Source organism: Platalea leucorodia (genome assembly GCF_965183815.1).
Source record: "Platalea leucorodia genome assembly, chromosome: 5".
In the NCBI taxonomy this organism is placed as follows: domain Eukaryota; kingdom Metazoa; phylum Chordata; class Aves; order Pelecaniformes; family Threskiornithidae; genus Platalea; species Platalea leucorodia.
The window spans coordinates 31,923,140-31,943,800 of NC_138827.1; the positions used below are offsets into that span (position 1 = coordinate 31,923,140).

Genomic DNA, 20,661 nt, shown 5'->3' on the forward strand with positions numbered 1-20,661 from the left:
TGACCTTGGAAAGAATTGCGCACCCATTTTTTTTAATTTAAGATCATGCTGATACTAGCTGTGGGATGGCAGAATGACTCCTGAGGACACATGCTGTACATGTCTTGGTTTTCATTTATAGTTTGGTTTAGAACTGCAAGGAACCATTATGATCCTCTAGGCTGTAAGGGAATTTGCACACAGTAATTAGGGCTGTTAGCCTCAAAACTTATGGATGACTTAGTGAATGTGTTTCTGAAAGATAGCAAATCTTTATTCATACATTCTATTAGATGAAGAGTCTATTATATCCTTCGGTATTTTATTCCGGATCATATTTATTCTCCCTCTTAAAACACTTTGCCTTTTATTTCTACATTGAACACTGATTTCTAGCTACTAAATCCAGTCATGCCTGATTTTTGTTGTGTTCCTGAGAGATCTTCTGCTGTTTAGGTAATTGCGGGCTGTGAGCTTCTTTTTCTTCAATAAGTTGAGCCGGTTGAGCTCCATTAGGACTACTTTTTATTATTATTGTTTGTATGGCTACAGCACCTGACTGCCTAAGGCCCTGCTTACATTAAGTGTTAAGCCTGGGCTTGAGCTCTGGGCTTTGGCAGCAAGCCTGCTGCGCTGCTGCTGTTGAGATTGGAGCCTGACTGCTGCGTTCTCCTTTCTGTTCATGTGAGGCAGAGTCCAAGATCAGCTGTGCAGCAGGTCTGGTAGTGCTGCCGTCCAGGTAGTCCTGGAAACCTGCCTTCCAGGAATAGGAGTGATGAGGAGAGCGCCATTTGTTTCTGGAGTTCTCCTGCCTGTGAAGAAGGGATCTGTTCGTGCAGTGCGTTGAGCCAGGGGAGAATTCGGCTTGCCAGGCTCACCCTCTGTGAACTGGTGAATTCAGGGCCTGGGTTGTGGGGTTCTCTCCTGAGCTTTAGTGCGCATGGTTCTCGTGAGTGACGGTGCACGCTTTCTGGTTGCCTTTAGATGGGGGAAAAACAGTCTCCTCTGTGGCATGCTTAGGATCTGGACATAAACCCAGGAGATGACGCCTGACCTCAGATAAACGAGAACGCCTAGCGAGACAGGATAATATGTGTCAGTGTATATCAGTCCGGTGCCCCAGTGTACTGATAGCCTGATAATTGTCAGTTTTCTGTAAGTGTAAGAGTAGCAGATTTCTTTTATTAAAAAGAAAAAAAGACAGCAGAGCTTAAAACCACATCCTTCAGAAGATACAAGTAGGTAATAGAGCTGGCATCCTTTATTGATGTAAGGCAGAAGTAGACTTGGTAAGTGAATGGCGAGTGGAAGGGATAGGCTATTAAAAAGAGAGTAAACAACTTGTGCTTTATATGACAGAAAATGGAACCAGTGAAGAAGGGTGATGTGGTTGGAGGAGGAAGCTGGGAAAATGATTTTTGGAGTACTGTGTGAGTAGGACAAAGTTGCATTAGTTGGAACCAGAGGAGAACGTGGATTGCAAAGCTTATGTTCCAGACCAGGTTTACCATTCAGTGTCATAAGATCAAAGTCCTGCTCTGAAAACATTCTCAATAAGCTTATGAACTTGTGTTCATCTCTAAACTTCTGCTTTTGGTTGCTGATAACTGTAAATTACCCTTTTCCACCCCATGTGTCAGTTTGAGCAATAGGTAATGAGACTTCCTCCTGGGAGGAGACAGGATGCCTTCCAGGCTTGAATAGCTTTCCTGTTCCTAGCTTATATGTATGTAAATTAAAAAATATTGATTTTGGATGGTAGCTCTTGAGATATAAAGATAACCTAAAATGGTGTTTTCATTCTATGATCCCATCTGATACAACGCATAGGATGAGCCATATGATGGGACCGGGGTTAAGTCTTCTCCCCAGCTTCTGGCATCTTTCTTCCAGCTTTCTTTGAGAAGATAAACAGTGATGCTGACAGGTTACGTATGTGAAGGCATTCACATTGCCTTAAGATATCCTCACCTGATGAATTCAGGGCCATCCAAGAAATTAGAAGAGACTCCCTTGGCTCCCGCATTAGACTTTTCTGTTTTCTTTTTTTTTAAAAAAAGAAAAAAGAAACCTCTTTCACGTTACACACTGTCTTTTAGAGAAAAAAAGTTTCTTCCATCTTTTAATGAGGAGAGGTTGCTGCTGGATTTCAGATTGAGGGACATCCCGTGCCTCCACTGCCCTCTGTCCTTGGAAGAGTTATGAAGGTGCTGGTCTGCAGCGAACTTGCTGCTGCACGGTGAGTGCACAGTAGGGAAATGCTTCATGTCTGCTAACAAAGTACTAAATTGCGATTTTCTTCTAAATCTTGCTATCAAGGACATTACAAAAGCAGAGTGGGAATTCCCAGCCAAAGGGAGCCATTTCAGTTGGTAGCTAACAAGATCCTACAGATATCAAAAAATAAATGAGGTTCCCTGCTCCAGTTACAGCAACTGCCATAGAGCTTCAAAGAGGTCACAGGTGTGGAAATTGGAGGACTCTTAATGGAGACTGAGATAAAAAGGGACTCTCTAAAGCCTTGTATGTAAGTTTCTGATCTGAAGAGTGGTGAGTAATGCAATTGCTAGGAGGTATCTTTGGCTTTGCCTGGAGCATGCTAACAAGCAATCAAAACGCTTGCCCACAGCCAAACTGTTCTTTCCCTTTCCACTCTTTAGAATAATAAAAGCATTACACACAAACCCCACTGTTAATGCAACATGTGGGTGAAGTTCCAGGCTATTGTGTATAAAACTCTCAGTCTTAATTCCAGCAGTAATTATAACTTGTTCCTCTCTCCCCTGTTGTATGGTGACACCACAGGAAATGCTGTGAAGTTCTCTGTTTGTGCATGTGTTAACTTAGGCTGAGTTTAAGAACAGAGTCTATCATCTAAACTTTTGATTTTTTTTTTTTTCTTTACCTGTCAAAATCTCAGCTGTGATACTGTGCAATTGGAAACTTTTTGCATTTAACTTCAATGTTTTGTCTGTCTTCAGTTCTGTTAGGAGCTGGTTCTACTGCTCATGGATATTTTGCTACTTTTCTGTTTATAATGCAATCTGACATTTGTTTTCCTCTTTCTCTTGAGGCTGATTTTGTTCAAATTAGAGATTTCCTTCAACACATGTTTTCTCATTTTCTAGTCTGCCGTTTTTGAGGCCCTCAGCAGTTTAGGCTATGAGGTCCTGCCCTTGTCTATACTTGATAGAAAAAGCATAGTGAATACCACTAAAAATTCATCATTTGCTGCCAGCTATCTGTGGTAACCTTGATATCTCCTGTTTGAACAGAAGGGATCCAGCAATTATTGCTGAATATAAATGAGTTTTTAGCATTGCCTTTGTATGCAGGGTGTGAGAAAGTCCAAAGCTTTTTATTTATGCTGGTATATTACGCCATATAATTGCATCTGTCTTTTGATCTGTGGTATGAACTAGTTCCATTGAAAACATGTTTTCTATTTTTAAATCGGCTGTCTTGAACTGAGTTCTTGAAACATTCTGCTTTTTGGTCTTGTTTTTGTGTAGATTTTCCATATTGTGCTGCGTTTAATATAATTGTTGACATGTTGGTTTTGAGGGTTTTTTTCCTTTACTGTTTTTTTCTTTATTTTGTATAAATCTCTTGATGTTTTATGTTATAGTGTTGTGTTTATCCAGATTGAGTAAGTTATCTCATAATATCTGAGCATTTCACAGTTCAGAAACATGTGATGGTGAAGTGCTATTAGCCACTGTCCGAAAGGGAGAGTGGAGATTTGGAGGCCTTAAGTGCGGTATTTCTGTACTTGACTTGACTGAACAGTCTGTGTTCAGCGATGGCTGGACTGGAAGCCCAGGGCTCCATCTAACATCAGTAGGGACAGAGAAACATCTCCTTGAAACTTGGATCATAGGTGGGATGATCTCTTGCAGGCCCTTGTTTTTCTCCACTGACCAGCAGCTGAGTCTAAATTCTGAATTTGAGTGCGTAAATTGCAAATCTGAGATTAAATGGGATTACTGAGGCCCAAGTGACTTTTCCAAGGAGTGTCGTGTTCTCCTTGTCTTTTCTGTGGCTCTTGTGATGCTCACAAAAAACATGAGCTGTGCTACCAGCAAGCTGGGGCTGCTGTCCCTATGCCTGAGTAGCACTGCAGGGCTTCCTTGTGTTCCCCAACCCAAAGTCATTTGCTGTTCTCTTCTGTTGTGCTTGGTGTCTGGTCTGTACAGCAGCTTCTGTGGTAGAGCCCTGGTCTGCGCTGAGGGCTCCTCTGTGTCATAAAAGTAGTAAACATGGCACATCTTACATTTTACTACAAAAGTAGTAAAAATGGCACATATTAAGTTTGGCAGAGCGGGAAAATGCCAGAAATTCCAAGCATTTGTTTCATGCCCCATCCATTAGATGGTCCTCCTCCAGTTAAGACTCTTGCCTTGTCCTTCCTGCGGTTGTAAGGAGTGTTGAGAGGGCATTTGTGCATGCGTTTGTCTTCCTTTGCAGTGGTTCTGCTTGGGGTGTGTGCTTGCTGGGTTTTTTTAATCAGTTCGTGTTGATTCTTATCGTGTGTTTGTATAATAGTTTGGGGTTGATGTAATCACTGTTACATGTATTTCATTAAGAGATGTATGTGTGCGTGTACTTAGGTGTTTGCATAATTCATGAAGTCAAGTATGTTCACATACCCCTTGTTAGCACATGAGTGCATGTAGAGTAAGTACGTACTTCTCTTCTTTGTATCAGTGGCTCACTGGGAAAGGTGCACTGTATTTATTTGGCATGTATATATGTAAAAAAACCCACAAGCTCTACCATTTATTTTCTTTCTTCTACACCCACCCTAAAAACGTAAAGAAAAACACACACTTCTGCTAGGGTTCTAGGATAGTTTATTTTTTCATTCAGCCATTAGTTTATTCGTTCAGGAGTTGTACACTGGAAAAAAAGTGCATCCATTAGACAGTGAGGGCTTTATTTATGAGGGGGGTGGTGTTTCAAAGGGGAGGCTGTCAAGTCCCAAAAGAGCCTTTCATGGTGTATTCTCAGCGTGCTTCTGAGGCCACTGCTCTGCTCATCAGGAGGAGAGGCAGAAATGTGGGCTTTACAGAGCAACTGTGTGTTTCACTGGTCCCTGTGCTCACTGACGTTTATTTACATATTGGGAGAGTAAATGGGTAGAACAGATGGCAACCAGACATTTGGTGGTTCTGTTCCCGTATGCTCCTCGGGGGTCTTGCATTCAGTTTTTGCAAAAAGCTTGTCCTATAGTGAGGAGAAAAAACCCAGAAGCCTGTTCACAACTGTGAAACGCTTGTTGGGTTTTTGCTATAGCGACTGATTAAAGCATTTAGTAAAATGTGAAATAATTACAAGGTTCGTTTTAGAAGTCCGGATACTTGTTCCTTAGGCTAAGTGCATTGGTGTGTCCGTCTCTCTCTTTTTAGTATTATTTCTTATTTTCACCACTGGAGTGAATGCATTTAGATTTGAAGGCAGCAATCTCTTCCTTCTACAAACTGATTTTGGAAAGTACAGGTCCATTTATACGGGTCTTGCGTACCTTTTGGCCTTTTCTGCAAATATTGTAACTCATTTTTGCTCCTGTAAAAACACAAGATCTGAAAATTTTGCAGGATTTTCGAAGATATTTAATATATGTTTCTTCACTATTTACTGTTATGAAGCAGGAGATTTACTTCCATACCAAGTTGAATTTTTTTCTTACTTTCTTTGTACACACTGGAATGTTGGAGCAGGGCTGTTCCAGAGTGCTAGGCAGCTTGCTTGAGTGGTTTGGGTTGTTTCGGGTTTTTTTCCAATGTGTGCATGTTGTTTGTTTTACAGAAGTGATAATTAAAGCACTTCTCCTGAGCAAAACCGTAATATAAAATACACATTTGGAAAATACGTTAAAAGGGGAGGTGCAAGTCAGGTTTCGAACGTGTAAAATTCTCAACCTGCACATTGTTCCTTCCTGTAAAGCAGCCAGGTGTTTCTCAGTAAAGTGGGGAGAAATCAAATGAAAACTGAAGAGCTTGACCTTTTGCACAGCATGCCAAATCAGCAGCTCTAAGTTTGTGACATGATGAATTCCAATGACTTATTGGTAAACACATGAAACTGCCTAGCATTTGTAGGAGAACCTGTCAAATAATGTAAATACCAGACCTCAGTTAGCCTCACCTACAACGTGGAATCTCCTAGTACTAGATAAAGTCTGTAAAGCAAACCTTTCTGTAATAAAAGGTCAATGGTGAACTAGTTCGCTTTGAACTAAGATAGTTTTCAAAAGTAAAAGTAGAATTACTGATCCTCCATGAGTTAATTGACTCAGATTTTGCCAAGTATTTTCTAGTGCCCTTCTTATTAAATAATGTCTTTTAAAAAGACAAAACTAGGAAGCCATGCCACGCTCTGCAGGGAGGCTTACCACAGTAAAGTAGTAGCACAGAAAGTGAAAATGGTAAATGTCAAGAAAGAAACACTATCTTCTTGAGACACATTTAGAAAGTTGATCATTAACAAAAAATAAAGTGGAAACTTGCTACTTTTCTGTAGGCCATGCTGCACAAATATTATGTTAGGATTAGTTTAAATGAAGATAATTGCCGAACTAGTAGATTTTTGGCAGTATGTTCCGCAGCCCACGTGAAATACAGAAAATTGTTTCTAAGTAGGAGTTTTCAGCCAGAGTATATTGATAGTGTGCGTGGTTAATGAAGCTGCTACGTCTCACTCAATATGTGACAATGTTTCTGTGATATATGCAGCAGTTCTCTTAAATACTTCGTGAGGCACTTTGGAATCCTTTGAGATCAAAATTAAATACAAGCCTGTTATTAAATAGGACCTAACTTCCTCCTCTTTTTTTTTATATAGGGTATTGCTGGTTTTAGGAAATGTATTTCTAAACTGAGCCCACCATCGCAGTGCAATTACAGAGTAAATCACATCCTAGATAGTCTTTGCTTTTTTTTCCCCCGATAAAATAACATAGTTTAAATATCTTTTCCAGTGGTTTGTAGCCAGATGCAAAGTCAGCGAAAAAAGATTTCTTCAGAAAGATTTCTTTTCTACATCATTATGTAACTAAAAGTAGCCGTTGTAAATACTGCAGAATTTCATGGCAGTCTTGAAAGCCATGGCTTCTGTGTCCTGGTTCCTTCCCTTAGGAGCAGATGATGGCAGTTTAGATGCTCACATATTCTTTATGGTTCAGAGCTGGATAAGCATTAACCAAATAACTAATTCAGTAACAGCAGGACTCAAGAAAAGTGAACTGGTAAAAAACAGTAGCTATTTTTGGCAGAGTATGGCAGACCCTGTGTTTTTTAAATAAAAAAAAAAAAAAAGAGAAAAAAAAAGTTATGGGTGTATGTGATGTTGAGTCCTCAAATGCTAATCCATATGTGGTCATTTGTATCTCTGAAGGGTTTTGGTTTTGTTTTTTCTTCTTTGACAGACTGATGTCTTGGTGTTGAGCTGCGATCTGATCACAGATGTTGATTTATATAAAGTTGTGGATCTCTTTCGGACACATGATGCTACTCTCTCCATGTTGATGAAGAAAACTCATGAACCCACAGAAATGGTACCAGGACAGAAAGGGAAAAAAAAGCCAGGTATGTAGATAGGAATACATATATTTATTAATAAATGATAGAGAAACCACTGGTATGTATGATATGTTTAGTTATCAATCCCAGAGCGAAAGAAATAAATATATAAAAAAATAAAAAAGGTACAGATACCCTCTTTTTTCCTCAGATTCCCTGGTGGGGGTGTGACTTGTTTTTTTCCAGCTCAGAATTAAGTATTAGACTCGTGTAATCTTGCAGGCTCTGATCCAAAGCTCACAAGAGTTAAGGGAAAAGCTCCAGGTGACTTCAGTGAGTTTTGGATCAAACCCTAAATTTTTGTTACATATGAACATTAAAACCGTTAGGTTTTTCAAGAGCACTAAGCATCAGCCAGATGATAGCTGGGAATTTTACCATTGACTGTAGGGACCAGCGTTAGATGGGTAACGAATACTTCTAGAAATTCTCCCCTCTCATGGTATGTACTGAATTAGTCTTCTGAGATCACATCCAGGAGCCCTTTGTTAGGCAAAACTCCCACTGATTTCAAGGACTTGGTTAGATGCTTATCTTGTCCCTCTTACCATAATATCTTAGTTACTGCCTTGTAATCTTTAATGTATCTATTCTCACAACACTGCTGTAAGGCAGGGCAGGGCTATTATCCCCATTTTACTTATATGCTAAAAGTACTAAATACCATATAGTTGTTCCCATACCATACCTCTCATTTTCTTTTAATGATATCTGTTAAATTGCTGAGGCTTGATTATTGCCAGCTTAGTGGGTCCTGGCCCATGAGTAAAGCTCAGAGGCACTACAGTAATACGAATACGAAAGCGTATCTTCAAACTGTTTGAGAAAGGAGTGAAATGCAAGCCAACCGTTGGACTGCATGTGTGTCTGGAAGTGGAGGAAATGTGTTTTTAAAAGAAAGCTGCTTAGACTCTGCATGAAAAGATTTTGTGGAGCAAAGCGTAAGGATAGTAGGGCTGAAAGCATTTAGGACTTGGACTCTCAAACAGCTCTAAACCCCCCCTGTTTTTGAAAAGGCAATCTAAGTGATGATGGCACATAAAACATTGTCAAGAGCACTACTGCAGCCACAGACGTGAGGATTCAGGAGTCATAAACTAATGGGTCTATGGTTAAACATCACAGAGCTGTCCCGTATGTGAGCTCTGAGCACGCAGGGTGAGGGTGAGGAAGTCTGTGAGGATAAACAAGGACTCTTCGCAAACGTAAACGCATCAGGTTGCACACGCATTCTTAATTTGCTTGTTTTTTAATGTGTGTGTGCTTGACTTTGTAGCATTACTCTTCCTACATGACTTGTTAAAATTTGTGTATGATTTCTCAGATCTGTAAAAGGCCAAACTTGAAAACATTAAAATTCCATCATGTGGAAGTGTTTTGACGCCCACAGTGTTTTTCTGTGGGGCTGGATGCTAAGGTCTCCCTCTCAAAGCTATTCTACTTGAGCTTCGTGGCCAGCTCTAGTAAGTTGTTTTCTATGAACTGCCTTGGATGAGACATGTACCCTACCAGACTTTTTCAGTCATTTGCTAAAAGCAGGGGAGTGCCGAGACAGGAATTTTGGGTTCTCCTTCAGGTTCTGGAGAGGGACGGTACATTTTAGGGAGCACTGGACCCTCCTACCTTTCATTCCTACTTGACTGAATGCACCCTATTGCTGTCAACATTGTCCTAGCTCATCCCTATCTCTTTTCCCATGCTGGCTTCTTGCCACCACCAGCCTCCATTCTTGTTCTCTTTGCTTAGTCTCCTTCTTCAAGGATCCTTCTCAAAAGTCCACCTTCTCTTTCTCACATATTACTCTTTTCTTTCACTGCCAGTCCCATCCGCTGTTCTACTTCTGACTTCTCATTTTGACTTGCTTCGTTTATCTGCCCATATTCACCTTTTTTCTTCTCTTCCGATTCCTGTCTCTGTGGTCCAGTGTCCTTTCATGGACAGTCCCAATTGCCACCAGTTTTCATGGACTACTTTCTCTCCCTTCCAGCCTGTCTTGCAGAGCCCTCATTTTTATGCTTTCCTTTCCCCTCACCCTTGTGAGCTTATAAGTTTTACTTTCTTGTAAAAAACAGGTTGCAGAAACACAGCAGATCAACCTCTTTCCCCTGGAGCAGTCATCACAGCATGGCTGTGGAGCCTCATGGCTTGTGTGCTTTGCTTGTACCACCTGATGGTACAGAAGACCTTAGATGGCACCTGCTATTTGATCAGTTCTAGGAGCTGAGGCATTGAAACAACCTTTTCTTAAGAATAAAATATGCAGAATTTTTTTCAGCAAAAATAGAAGTCTTGAAAGAGCACAGAAAACTGCAGTTTTTCAAAGATTTATGATGGAGTCAGATGGCAAAAAGTACACTCCTGATACACAGGTCAGCAGCGCTTACTGAATGTCACGCTTCTCTGAAGAACTGGAATACCAGAGGTTTTCAAGGGAAGGGCCACCTAACTGTTTAAGCTTAGGCTGAACACTTTTTTTTTTTTTCTCTTTAGCCTTAGAAGTAGCTGAACTGTTTTTGATGAAGTTTTCCAAATGTTCCTCTTAAGGCATGCACCCGGCATTGGAAATTTCATCCCAAACAGTTAAAATTTTATTAAACTTATAAGTAACTGAAGACAAGATACTAACATGGAATGTGTTAGGCAGCTTTTCATAGTATGTGGCACTATTAGCTCCTTCTCTAAATTGTGACACATATATATACTTGCACTGTACTGTTCAATTGTTAGGACTAAGGATCCACTTTTTAATACTGTTGAGCCACTAGATATATTTGCAGCTTTATTGTTTCACTGTTCCTACAAATTAATTCATTTTTTGAGAAGGAGCAAGAGGACTTATTTTGCATATGTCATGGAATCAGATACAGAGTCATTGCTTTCAGGATATTATTGAACATTCAAGAACTGTGATATAAGGAACAGTTTTTAAATTAGCATGAATTGCAGTGTTAAGCATCTATAAATTCATACTGATGGTTTCCTGAAATGCTTGACATAACTCAGCTGCAAGTTGCAGGGTGAAGTTCATTGGCTTTTATGTTTAGGGGAACATATATTGACAATAATCATCTCATTGGCTTTTTTTTTAGTTGATCAATAAGAGGCATGGCAATAAAAAAAAAAAAAAAAAAGCAGAGTGCTAGTGAATGGTAGTAACCCAAATAAACAGAGTGTGTCAGGAATTCAGACACCCAGAATGGAGCCATGTGCTTAAAGATGACCTGCAAGGGATTGAGTGAAAAAGTGTCTGAACCTTTCTGTGTATAAAGAAAGGCAGAAGAGATGGGGATGGTGACTCTTTCCTGCTTGTTTTTCTTGTCTTGAAAGCAGCAGGCATGTCATCACTGGTATTCCCTGTGTTTGCCAGAAGACCTCTTGGTGGTCTTGCAGGCTGCATCGTGTGAATTCTCTCCCTTTAATTGAAAGGGTGGGGATACTGAATCTTAAACAAAGGTATCTTTTTCCCAAGTGTCAATTAATCATGTTTGATTAAAAAGCATTTTAGAAAATCTGACTGAAAATTATTTCTTCTCATCACTGAATTGCTCAACTCCCATTCTCTTGTGATGTCATGATTTCTTTAGGTCATTAAAGCCTTCAAAATTGATGGGGATCTAATTTCTAAGGTAATTAATAAATTGCAATAGCTGTGTCAAATCCTTATTTATCTATCATGAGGAGGCAAAACGCATCCTGCATTCCATTTTTATACTTTAAATGATTTTTTTAGTTACCATCACTGCAGCTTTAACACTTTTTCTCATACTTTCCTTGCAGGGATTTTATAAACTAGTTATGTATTCATTCTTCCATTTATTTTTTCCTCATTGAGTAATGCCAGTGTTATTTGAAACAGGACTCTTATATCTCTGGGTAATTGATTTTACTAACAACTTTTGTCTTTTCTAAATTACAGAAGTAATGCTATTTGTTGCCAGTGTACAGGGAAAAACCTAACCTGACCTGGCATCTGCTACTGAAAAAAATATAGTGCGCTCACATCATTTCACTGTCTGTTTCTTACCTGTGACACAAGCAAGAGAAACCGGTTTGGTGGCAGTCACACACCTGGTCCTGTTTTCATCAAGTTTTCCTTTTCCCTTTTTCTTACTGCATAAAGCTTTGCAATATCAGTGTAATATGCTACTGTAGGAACAGTCAGGAGATGGGCAGCCACGACCTGAACTTTGAGAGAAAATCTATCGCTGTTGCGTTTCTAGCCTGTCAGGAGACCCAGGTTAGGTGGCAGTGGCGATGGTTGGTTAGCCCCCACTCTCAAACTTCATCACCCTCCTTAGCATGAGAATCGGCACTGCTTTCAAGACTTATTTCTGAGTTTTTACAGCAAGTGAGCTTTATCCTAATTGTACTTCATTTGTAATAGTGTTACATGTTGAGGCCTATTTTTGTACTTCTCTGCTGTAGATTCATTTCTAGAGGGGATGGGGGGATTTCTGAAGAGGGTATGCTTGATCGCTTGGATCAAAGGCTGCCAGTAGGAGAACTTCCAACAGCTGTGTAGATTTGACTGTATTTTGATAGTGGTTATTGCTATGGTAACTCTGAAGGAACAGGTAAAAGGAAAATAAGGAACAGGGCTGAACTGGGGAAAATAGGGTTAAAAATAGTTTGGCTGCGGAAAGATTTTAGAGAATTAATTACTTATAGAGTGTGCTGTTACTCCAGTGTGGTTAAAGGCTTAGAACTTAGGAGATTGAATATTTGCCAGTTTGGCCCAAAATAATAGTATTTAGTGGGAGAAAAGAGGTTTTTGTTAGAACTGTACCATGGCATTCTTGTACAGCCTGTGTTCCTGTAAAGATCAGTGTATGGTTGCCACCAGAGTGATGGAACTTACTACAAAGTGCAAGTTAGAATAAGCTGCCTGCACTGTATTCAGATGTTGTGGAAAACTGTTCAAAAATAAATGTTTTACATTTCAGTAGACCAAAGTCACTGTTGATGCACAGTCACTGATTGCAGGAGATGGGAATTGCCACAATAGTATATGTGACTATTAGGTATTCTTGGTTCGCAGTTTTATAAATAGATATTTAAACCAAGTTAATCCACCCAGAAACATCAATTGTAGGACTCTTAGAATCTATACTTTCATGTGTGTTTGTGTATGCGATTTAGGTTTTCTGTTGCTATCAGTATTTCTCTGAAATAAGAGATGCGTTGCAAAGTAGTTATGTCTTAACTGAAATCATAATCCTCTCCAGACCACCAAATTCTAATAGCAGGATTTTTTTTTTATTTAAAACAAAACAAAACAAAAAAAAAAAAGAGAGAGAGAGAAGGAAAGCACAACCCAAGATGAAGTGTTGCATGTCAGGACCTGTAGTTGGCATCTGCATAAAAAGGATGCAAAAAGCTTGCAGGGCCAGTGTTTTGAATGTCATGATATGTAGCAGCTACCCTGACTGAAAAGAAGTTAATAAATATTGTGGATAACTTTTGCAATTTCATTGATTTGCTGGGTTAGTCTGAAACCTAGTATTTCATATTTCGGGGGTGGTTGGTGGTCCCATTTGTCTTTCCAGCCTGCATTAAGACTGGGTTATACAATGACTGTGTTTGATTTTCTTCTTCAGTGGAGCAGCGCGACTTCATTGGAGTGGATGACACAGGAAAAAGATTGCTCTTCATGGCTAATGAAGCTGACTTGGATGAAGAACTTGTCATTAAAAGATCCATCCTTCAGAAGTAAGATTGAATCCTTCTAATAGAAACTGAACTTGGGATGGGGGAAAATAACTGTGGACTAGGAGTGATGGTTAAAAACAAAATAGGATGAGAAGGGAAGGGGAAAAGCAGCTTTTGCAATATTCAGGGAGTAGTATTTTATTATTCATTACATCATTACAAGAAGTTGATAGGCTTGTCTGATACCTTTATTGTGAAAAATTCCAGGGAAAAAAAACGAATGGTGAAAAGGTAACTCTCCCTGAAATGAAGCCAGTTTTGCTACAGTTCAGATACAGATTAGATTCAGAGATTCAGAAGCCATAGACCTATGTCCATAAATGAAATTCTAGTCTCATTGGCTGAGTCCCAGATGGATTTACAGAGTATCTGAGAAGGGCTCTCAGGATTTCACGACACTCTTGTGCATATAAGGCACAAAACCTCAGCTGTGTTTCCAGGCCCAAAAATCCATGTTATATCCACCATTAAACTGCACTGAGGATTTGGATGAATTTATTAAATACACCAGACTAGCTGAGCTTCCTGCACAGCATAATTCATATCCATTAGTAGAAGAATGAAAGATGGCTTGTTGCTCTTTACGCTCTTCTGTACAGTGATTTTAGTTTTCTCGGACACACATTGTCTGACATTTTCTGTGGAAGGCTCTGCTGGCTCCTTCAGACCCAGCCTTTGTAGTCTGTCCCAGGCTGACAGTCAGATTTTCTCCTCTGTGAGATTAGACACCTGTGGGGCAGGCATCTGAGAGCTGGGAAATTCATCCATGTGGACCTTGTAAGTCAAGGATGCGGACATCTGGGATCTGCTCCCAGATAATCTCTTCTGTGAAAATGCCCCTGGTGTGTGCTATAGGCCACAGCTAGGTGTAATCTTTCCTTGAACATCCTGCTACCAGATGCCAGGGAGGTGCTGTGTGCCCATGGAAAGATGACTCCTCTTCTGTCTGAGTTTAAGGATTACCCTAGAAGGAAGCTGGTCAAGAGTGAGCCATGTGTTAACTGCTGCGATGGAAAGAGCCTGTTCCAGCGTGTTCCCACTGGCTTTCTCCTGGGTTTTTCTTGGACGTAGCAGGGACCAAGCTGCAGGCAAGCCTTCGGTATGCACACAGCAGCTGATCTGCATAGTGTAGGAAATTCAGCACTGGTGCATTCTGTGTTTTTGAGCAAAGACTAATAGATCTATTTTGGGCTAGGGAGGAATATTTTATCTACTGTTAGTCATAGGCTTGTCTTTTTGTCTTTCTCCTAGCACTAGCGGGTGGCTGTGATATAGCAACTTAGAAATTGCTGTAACATGTGTGATCTTAGTTGACCTCTGATTTTACAGGTTCATCTAACCAGAGGATTCTCATTCCTGTTACCCTATAGCTAAATTAATCAGGCTTTATCCTGCGGGCAAAACTTTGCCTTCAGGAACACCTGTTCAGATACATTGTCTTCAGCAGATCTTCTTGAGCGTAACTGTTTGGGATTTGGTGCATGTAGTGTTGGTGATGTACAGATAGGATAAAAATCTGTATGTCTCCCTATCTTTCTTACATTTCCACGTGCACAGCTATCAAAGCTAATGTAAAGTGTTAACCACCCTCCAAGTAAAGCCCACAGATGATAGGATAGTCTAGAAGAACAAAGAGAGAAGGTCTGCTAAGTGTTAAAAAGAAGACAAAAAAAATTAAGAAAAAGATGCTTTCGAGAATCAGGCCAGTATCCACCTGGGTGAGCCTCTGACATCTGAAACTGCCTGCTGTGGATGCTCATGGGCTCTCTGTTTTACAGCTGCCATCTTGGAGCAGCTCTGAGGGAAGGAAAATAGTATATGGAAATTGTCAAATATTTTCAAATGAGGCAATTCCAGGGTAGCAACAACTGTGGGAGCTCTAGGAAGACAAAGTGTTGGCAGCTACTGATGTTTTAACCACTGTGTTGTCTAGACCTGCTCAAACCCTGACTTTCTCATGTGAGAAACAAAAGCGATGCTTAAAATGATCTTTGAAGTCTTTTTTTTAATACATCATAGTAAAGCAAGGAAAGGGGAAAGAAAAAAAAAAGAGCAAGCCCAATCTCGTTTTTCTTCATGGATCACTTGATGTGACTGACTTTCAGCTACCATGTTGGCCGTTTCTTGATCTCTGGACTTTGTTTTGATGAAATAACAGACTTTGTGGCAAGATGGGAGAATTTCCAGTACACTCATTCGTTCCTCTGTAAAATACAATAGACGTTTTGAGGGTGTTGCTTTTGTTTGTTTTGCTTTTAATGGTCCCTTTGAAGGGCTATGGTGGTCTTGTTACATGAACTCTAGAACTCCTTTAGTGCTTGTTTTGCTCTTCAGATCCTTTTCTTTTTCTATTTTCTTTTTTTTTCTCTCCCTTTTTAAGGAGGGGAGTGGAAGGAGGGACAGGGAGGGAGTGGTGAAAGGAATGGGAAGAGGGAAGATGAACTTTTCTTTAAAGCTAGGAATCCTGTTACTGGTAAAAATCTAGATCCCATGCAGAAATGGTTCAAAGGACCTTTGGCTTCCCCTCCTCACAGGAGGGAAGTTGTGTTGACAAAACATCCAAAGCTGTAGAACGCTAATTTAAATCCTTGAAGAAAAACCTTTTTCCTGACCTTTGCCTTCTTCCTATCACTGGATTTCACGCTCTTCACTTTCCTGCTATAAAAGAGCAGCTGCTGGGGAGGGACAGGGGAAAACACACATTCTCCTGAGTACCTGTTGAGTATTAAATATTTATTTGCTCTTGACTCAGGCATTTTGTAATAACAAAAGTGTTACAGAGTGAAACATTTTAATAGGATTTCTAAGTTTATGTGTGACCTGTTATTCTCTTTCTCAGTTTGGTTAGGATTTCTTTTCCAGATTCGTTGTTTTGATTTGTTATGGGGTTTTGAGAGTTGTGGATAGCCATTTTCGTTTTGAGAATGCCTCTCCTTGTTGCACCACAGAAAGGAGCTTGGATTTTGCTCCTTTGCTTGCCAGAGCAAATCTGGCAAAGCTTTCCATTCAGCTGTTAAAATTGTCTTCCCCCCCCACCCCCACCCCGTGCTGTTAATCACCCTGATGACAAGTCCCACAGGTAGCATCCTCCCTCCAGTAAACAAGTGCAAAACAGGATCAAATACATCCATCCAGGCGCGTTTTGGTGTGCATCAGGATGAGCTAGGAGACAAATTTATTGGTGGTGCCTAGAGAGACTAATGCTGCTGGAGAAAGCATTTTCAAGGAAATGGTTCCCTGTTTGGGTAATGAGAGCTTATAAAAAGCCATGAACAGCCTGTGCATGTCATTCACTTTGGCAAATAGCTGCAAGATGAGATACTAGAATGAAAGAAATACAGTTTGGGGAAGTTTCGGAGCCAGCTTAGGGCCCTTTGAAGAGAAAAAAATAAAGTTATGTGCTCATCCCTGGAGCCTGGTTTTGCTGGTGACATCTCTCTGACTTGGGTCTTGGCAGGATGAAGGAGTGAGGAAATGATGAGAATTCCATAGCTGCCACCTTTGCTTTCGGAGGGGGCAAAGGTATTTGTTTTCAAAGCACGATTACAATGGACAGGGAGCTTTTTGCTCCACCTCTGATATTTATGGTCATGCAAAGTGAGACAGTAAAAGACACCTGTTGGAGCAGGTCTAAATTTGGAGCATTTCCTTTTAAGATCTTGTGGGCTGTGTAAGGGTGAGTTCAGCCTTCGTGGGTGTTCTGTCTGCACAGATGCAGGTGCAGGGCTTCTCCTAGAGAATATGTTAATAAATCACCATGACAATTCCAGCTACTTATTACCTCATGTGCTTCAGACAGAAAGGAATACCTCATCTATAAATATATACAGTACTAACATTAGTAACCTTGAAGTAACAATACAGATCTGTTTTTAAGATATTTTAATAAAAAGAGGGGGGTAAGATGGGGGAGTTTTTTTCTTCCTTTTCCCCTTGCATCATGAGAGTAAAAATGAATGGTGTAGTATAATTTTAAAAGTCAGCGTTGCCAAGTGGGTAGGTAATGGGAGTTCAGGAATAGCTTTGATACACTTGATTTCCTTTCTGTTGCCTTGGGATATTGCCTTTTTTTCTGCTGATAATTTGTTTTAAATAAGTGGATCATATATAAACACACTGCAACTTCCTTAGTGTTTCTGTTCTCTGAAACTGCCTTCCTTGGGAAACTGGCATGTCTGAAATACTCTGCCACTCCTGTGGTGCTTCTTTTGTTTTTTTTCTTTTAAAATCTACTTCCATGAGAGAGGCTGGGAATGACACAGGTATAGGCAGATGCTCCACTGTGTAAAGCGTCCTAAACTAGATCATGGGCAGATGTCCTCTTCCAGATCCAGCTGTGCTGGTGAAGGGGGCCACCACCTCCATCTTGCCCCCAGCTGGATGTATGATCAAGTACTTCATAAGCCACATGCATCAAAATGAGTTGCACTACTTTTAAAACAGCAGGACTTTGATAACTTGGTTCTTTTTACTTTGTGCATTAGGGAGTGGTCCCCACAAGCAGTGCCACTGGCAGGGAAGGGAGGGATGCAGTAACCCAACTCAGTAGGAAAATTCTGAGGAGCAACGCAGGGCAGACCAGAGAGCAAAAACTCTTTGCTGGGCTCAGCTGTCTACAGGATGAATATACATGTATTATCTTTGGTGGTGTTCCCGTGTTGGAAAAATCAGTAGTTTTTACTATTAGCAAATGTTTGTTACTAAGTTTCCTTTGCATTCAAGTGATATTTTGAGGAATGCCATGGAAAGATGTTGGATATATCTTTTTTTTCTCTAAAATGTGACTTTTGGAGAGTGATGCATAGATCTTCATGTCTGTCTTGTTAGTCCAGATCTGCTCTTGCAGTTATTCCAGATCTGCTCTTTTCATAAATAAAAATAAAATTTTCTGACTAGCATCCAGAAAATAAGTCAGGTTCTTTTTGGCTCCTCCATCACAAAAATAAAAATTGTATGTGTTGATTTAGGTAATAATCCTTTTGCAGATGCACAAGCCAGAAAAGAATCTAGTTCCCCTTCCCAGAACTGAATTGGTTTCACAGTACTAGTAAGAATTTAGAAAGTTGTAAAAAGTTTATTTTAGCCAGTAAAGCAAGCGGATCTGACTCTGAATCAAAATAAGGGAACTGGGTCTATTGAATAAGAGGGTGTGATTTTTACACACTAACTTCTCAGACTATAACCACACTTCAAAAATGTTGGTGTAGCTTTAATCGTATTTCTTTACAAAAGAGGATTTTGCTGAACATTTCAGAAAAAGATACTGGCCTGTGAGTTGTTGTTTGAGCTGTGAGTTGGGAGTAGACGTTCTCAAGATGCCCTTGGAGGTCTTGCTTGCCTGTTTAGAAGTTTCTCAGTTCACTAGGAATAGCTGCTGTAACTAAAAGGCATTCATTTTCTCAGAAAGTTTGCCTTGTTTATTATGCGTTTAAACTTTGCTCAACTTGCTCTGCTTTTTCTGTAAATATATTGGGGATGAGTGTAGCCTTCAACTTCAGAAACAGAGTATTTTTTAAATGATTTATTGTTTTAAAAATGGAGGTAGCCAAATATAAGGAAAACATTTTAATTTGGTGCTTTTATATGTTATGCTTGTACAATAAATGTGAACATACTATCAAAGCAGTTTGTGAGACATTGACTTTATATTTTAAAGAACATACTGCTATTACTGATTTTGCTGATATTACTGATATTTTACTGCTATTACTGTTGCTTCCACAGGATTTTATTGTGTTTTGCTGCTGCCGTGTTATTTTATTCATTCACTGGGGGGGTTGAAAGGAATGTACAACAGATCCAGGTCCTATTTATAAAAGAAAGGTCATGCCATGTCTTGACAGCTCGTACAGGTAAGAGGTCATGAATCTTAGAATCTGGAATATCAGCAACAACTTCTGTTGAATGTAGCTATAGAAAGACTTATTGGCAATGGATTTAATTTTACTGCAAGATTCTTGCCAGCGTTACAGTATGCATAAGACTAAAAGCAGAGAGCGTGAGGCTCAGCATTTGGTTTCTAATCGTCAGTAAATGTATGTTGCACGGATCGTCATTAGTCATTTGTCTGTCTGTCTGCTGCGGTCTCAGACCAGCACTTAGCCCGTGATTCAGTTTTACTTTTCGGAGGTTTCAAAGGAGGAAGAGCTGACTGTATTGCTTGGACACCCTTGCGTCCATGTGACTTGGTAAATGCAGTGCTCTGGGTGAGTCATCAGGTTGGACAATACTGAAGTTGAATCTCTCTCATTGTTACTGTAAGCCAGGCTTGGGTCTTGAAAAGATGACAAATGCTCTGTTCATTTCGGAAGGATGTCTTAATATTTTAATACAGTTGCCACTGTGTAGTTTTTAGCAACGCTGTGAGTTAGTTTCTTTCGGAGAGTTGATGGGAAATGCAGCCGTTACTGGTTGTTTCTGTGACATATTTACCTCCATTGATCCAGATGTAACCTGTATGATCAAAAAGTTCCTCTGAACGGTCTGGTTAGGGGCGAGACGCAGAATGATCAGTTATTTGCTTTTAACGTATGTTTTCAGCCATAGTGTGTATTCATTAGAACTGCCTGTTGAAATCTGAGGGTTTCAGCTTGCGTCCAGCGATCCCAGAATGACCAGTACACGACAGAGGGGCACAGACTCCTTATTGTGCGGTTGGGATGGTACAGAGAAAAAAAAGCCAAAGGTCAGAGGAGTTATCCCTGCTTGTGCGAGCGCTGTCAGGCTCTCCCCTACTACATGTCCGCCATGTGTTCCTCATCAGCGGGATGTGGAACTCCATGACGCAGAGCAGACTGGAATGCGGAGTTAGTTAACACCCGCCGTTGGGGAATTTATCAGCCAATGTGGAATATGGGGGGGGAGGAAACAGCCTAGTTTAAAGCAAAGTAAGGGTGAAATGAGGCATGTGACTGTTCCTCTTCAGTTAAAAGGTCTGATTCTGCTTGGGGCTGAGGTCCTGGCTCCCGAGCCCAGCCAAAGCTTGTGGTTCCCTTACTGTTCCATGTTACTGATTTTTTTGTTTGTTTGTTTTTTGTTTTTTAATCCTTTAAATTGTCATGCTTAGCAGAATATTTTTGCAGGGGGCTGGAGGGAAATACCCTTGGGATTTTTGTAAGGAACCATTCATCTAGTTTATTCTAAGAAACCTGGACTTTGAAGAGCCTTTCCTTCATCCTGGTCGTTGAGATCCCAAATCGCTAACTTGCAGGGATACATAAAAGCGATAGCCTCTCCATTAAAATTAGTTACACTTGGTATCAATTGAACTGTAGTTGCATAATATTTTTAGTGCTGATTTATTACACTTACTTCATGGCTACTGTGAACTCTAACCTGGATGATTTACTGTGATGTTTAGCACTGCTAAGAATATTGTGAAAGTCATAATGGA

The 20,661-nt window shown here is 40.2% G+C and overlaps 1 protein-coding gene across 10 annotated transcripts in view; it reads left to right on the plus strand.

Moving 5' to 3' along the window:
* EIF2B3 (eukaryotic translation initiation factor 2B subunit gamma) overlaps positions 1 to 20,661 on the plus strand; it is a 107,780-nt gene that overhangs the window by 13,930 nt on the left and 73,189 nt on the right. For all 10 annotated transcript variants that reach the window (XR_014228396.1, XR_014228397.1, XR_014228398.1 and 7 more), the window contains 2 exons: positions 7,406 to 7,565; positions 13,157 to 13,268. Coding sequence is in view for 6 of the 10 variants with exons in the window: in XM_082314259.1 (XP_082170385.1) it covers positions 7,406 to 7,565; positions 13,157 to 13,268 (272 nt within the window). In the remaining 4 variants the exon portion in view is untranslated. The remainder of the gene's footprint in view (positions 1 to 7,405; positions 7,566 to 13,156; positions 13,269 to 20,661) is intronic.